A 1,575-nucleotide genomic window follows, 5' to 3' on the forward strand; every position below is an offset into this window, starting at 1 on the left:
GTGTGTTAGTGTGTCTGTTTCCTTGTTAGTGTGTCTGTTAGTGTGTCTGTTTCCTTGTTAGTGTGTCTGTTAGTGTGTGTCTGTTAGTGTGTGTCTGTTAGTGTGTCTGTTAGTGTGTGTGTTTCACTGCAGATGACAGATAAACAGGCTGAAGGTTGGAGCCCCTGTCTCTGGGTAACATGTCTGTATGTCTCCCCCACTAGGAGCCCCTGTCTCTGGGTAACATGTCTGTATGTCTCCCCCACTAGGAGCCCCTGTCTCTGGGTAACATGTCTGTATGTCTCCCCCACTAGGAGCCCCTGTCTCTGGGTAACATGTCTGTATGTCTCCCCCACTAGGAGCCCCTGTCTCTGGGTAACATGTCTGTATGTCTCCCCCACTAGGAGCCCCTGTCTCTGGGTAACATGTCTGTATGTCTCCCCCACTAGGAGCCCCTGTCTCTGGGTAACATGTCTGTATGTCTCCCCCACTAGGAGCCCCTGTCTCTGGGTAACATGTCTGTATGTCTCCCCCACTAGGAGCCCCTGTCTCTGGGTAACATGTCTGTATGTCTCCCCCACTAGGAGCCCCTGTCTCTGGGTAACATGTCTGTATGTCTCCCCCACTAGGAGCCCCTGTCTCTGGGTAACATGTCTGTATGTCTCTCCCACTAGGAGCCCCTGCCTCTGGGTAACATGTCTGCATGTCTCCCCCACTAGGAGCCCCTGCCTCTGGGTAACATGTCTGTATGTCTCCCCCACTAGGAGCCCCTGCCTCTGGGTAACATGTCTGCATGTCTCCCCCACTAGGAGCCCCTGCCTCTGGGCAACATGTCTGTATGTCTCCCCCACTAGGAGCCCCTGCCTCTGGGCAACATGTCTGCATGTCTCCCCCACTAGGAGCCCCTGCCTCTGGGCAACATGTCTGTATGTCTCCCCCACTAGGAGCCCCTGCCTCTGGGCAACATGTCTGTATGTCTCCCCCACTAGGAGCCCCTGCCTCTGGGCAACATGTCTGTATGTCTCCCCCACTAGGAGCCCCTGCCTCTGGGTAACATGTCTGCATGTCTCCCCCACTAGGAGCCCCTGCCTCTGGGCAACATGTCTGCATGTCTCCCCCACTAGGAGCCCCTGCCTCTGGGTAACATGTCTGCATGTCTCCCCCACTAGGAGCCCCTGCCTCTGGGTAACATGTCTGCATGTCTCCCCCACTAGGAGCCCCTGCCGCTGCCTCAGGGTTGCCTCGGCTCGACACGCAGCAGCAGCAGCTCCTGGACACAGAGGCCTCTCTCAGGGGCCGCCAGCGCTACAGACCAGCTAGTGAGGAGGTGGAATGAAAACAAAGTGTGTGGATTTTGAATATTTGACACAAGCCGCCACCCTCCTTTAACTGTATGCACGTGACAGCACACACACGCGCACGTGTTCACACGCACGCACGCACGCACACACACCGTCAGCCTCACCTTTCATCTCGCAGCAGTCCTTGTGGCCTCGCTGGTCGGCCTTGATGGGCAGCTGCAGCAGCGACTTGAGGCTGGCCATGGAGGTCGTCAGGTGGCCGGCGCCGGGGACGCTTCCCGCGGGGCCGGCGGTG

General features: G+C 57.6%; 1 protein-coding gene across 1 annotated transcript in view; it reads right to left on the minus strand.

The window, feature by feature from the left end:
• Nucleotides 1-1,569, minus strand: part of LOC311239734 (hepatic leukemia factor-like) — a gene marked incomplete at its 3' end in the record, with an annotated part of 38,067 nt that extends 36,498 nt beyond the window's left edge. The window contains exon 1 of the mRNA XM_084338431.1: nucleotides 1,445-1,569. Coding sequence (XP_084194557.1) covers nucleotides 1,445-1,523 — 79 coding nt within the window. The 5' untranslated portion in view covers nucleotides 1,524-1,569. The remainder of the gene's footprint in view (nucleotides 1-1,444) is intronic.
• Between the last annotated feature and the right edge of the window lie 6 nt (nucleotides 1,570-1,575).

The sequence above is a fragment of the Notolepis coatsorum genome, assembly GCF_963971535.1.
Source record: "Notolepis coatsorum genome assembly, contig: SUPER_13_unloc_1, whole genome shotgun sequence".
NCBI classification, from domain to species: domain Eukaryota; kingdom Metazoa; phylum Chordata; class Actinopteri; order Aulopiformes; family Paralepididae; genus Notolepis; species Notolepis coatsorum.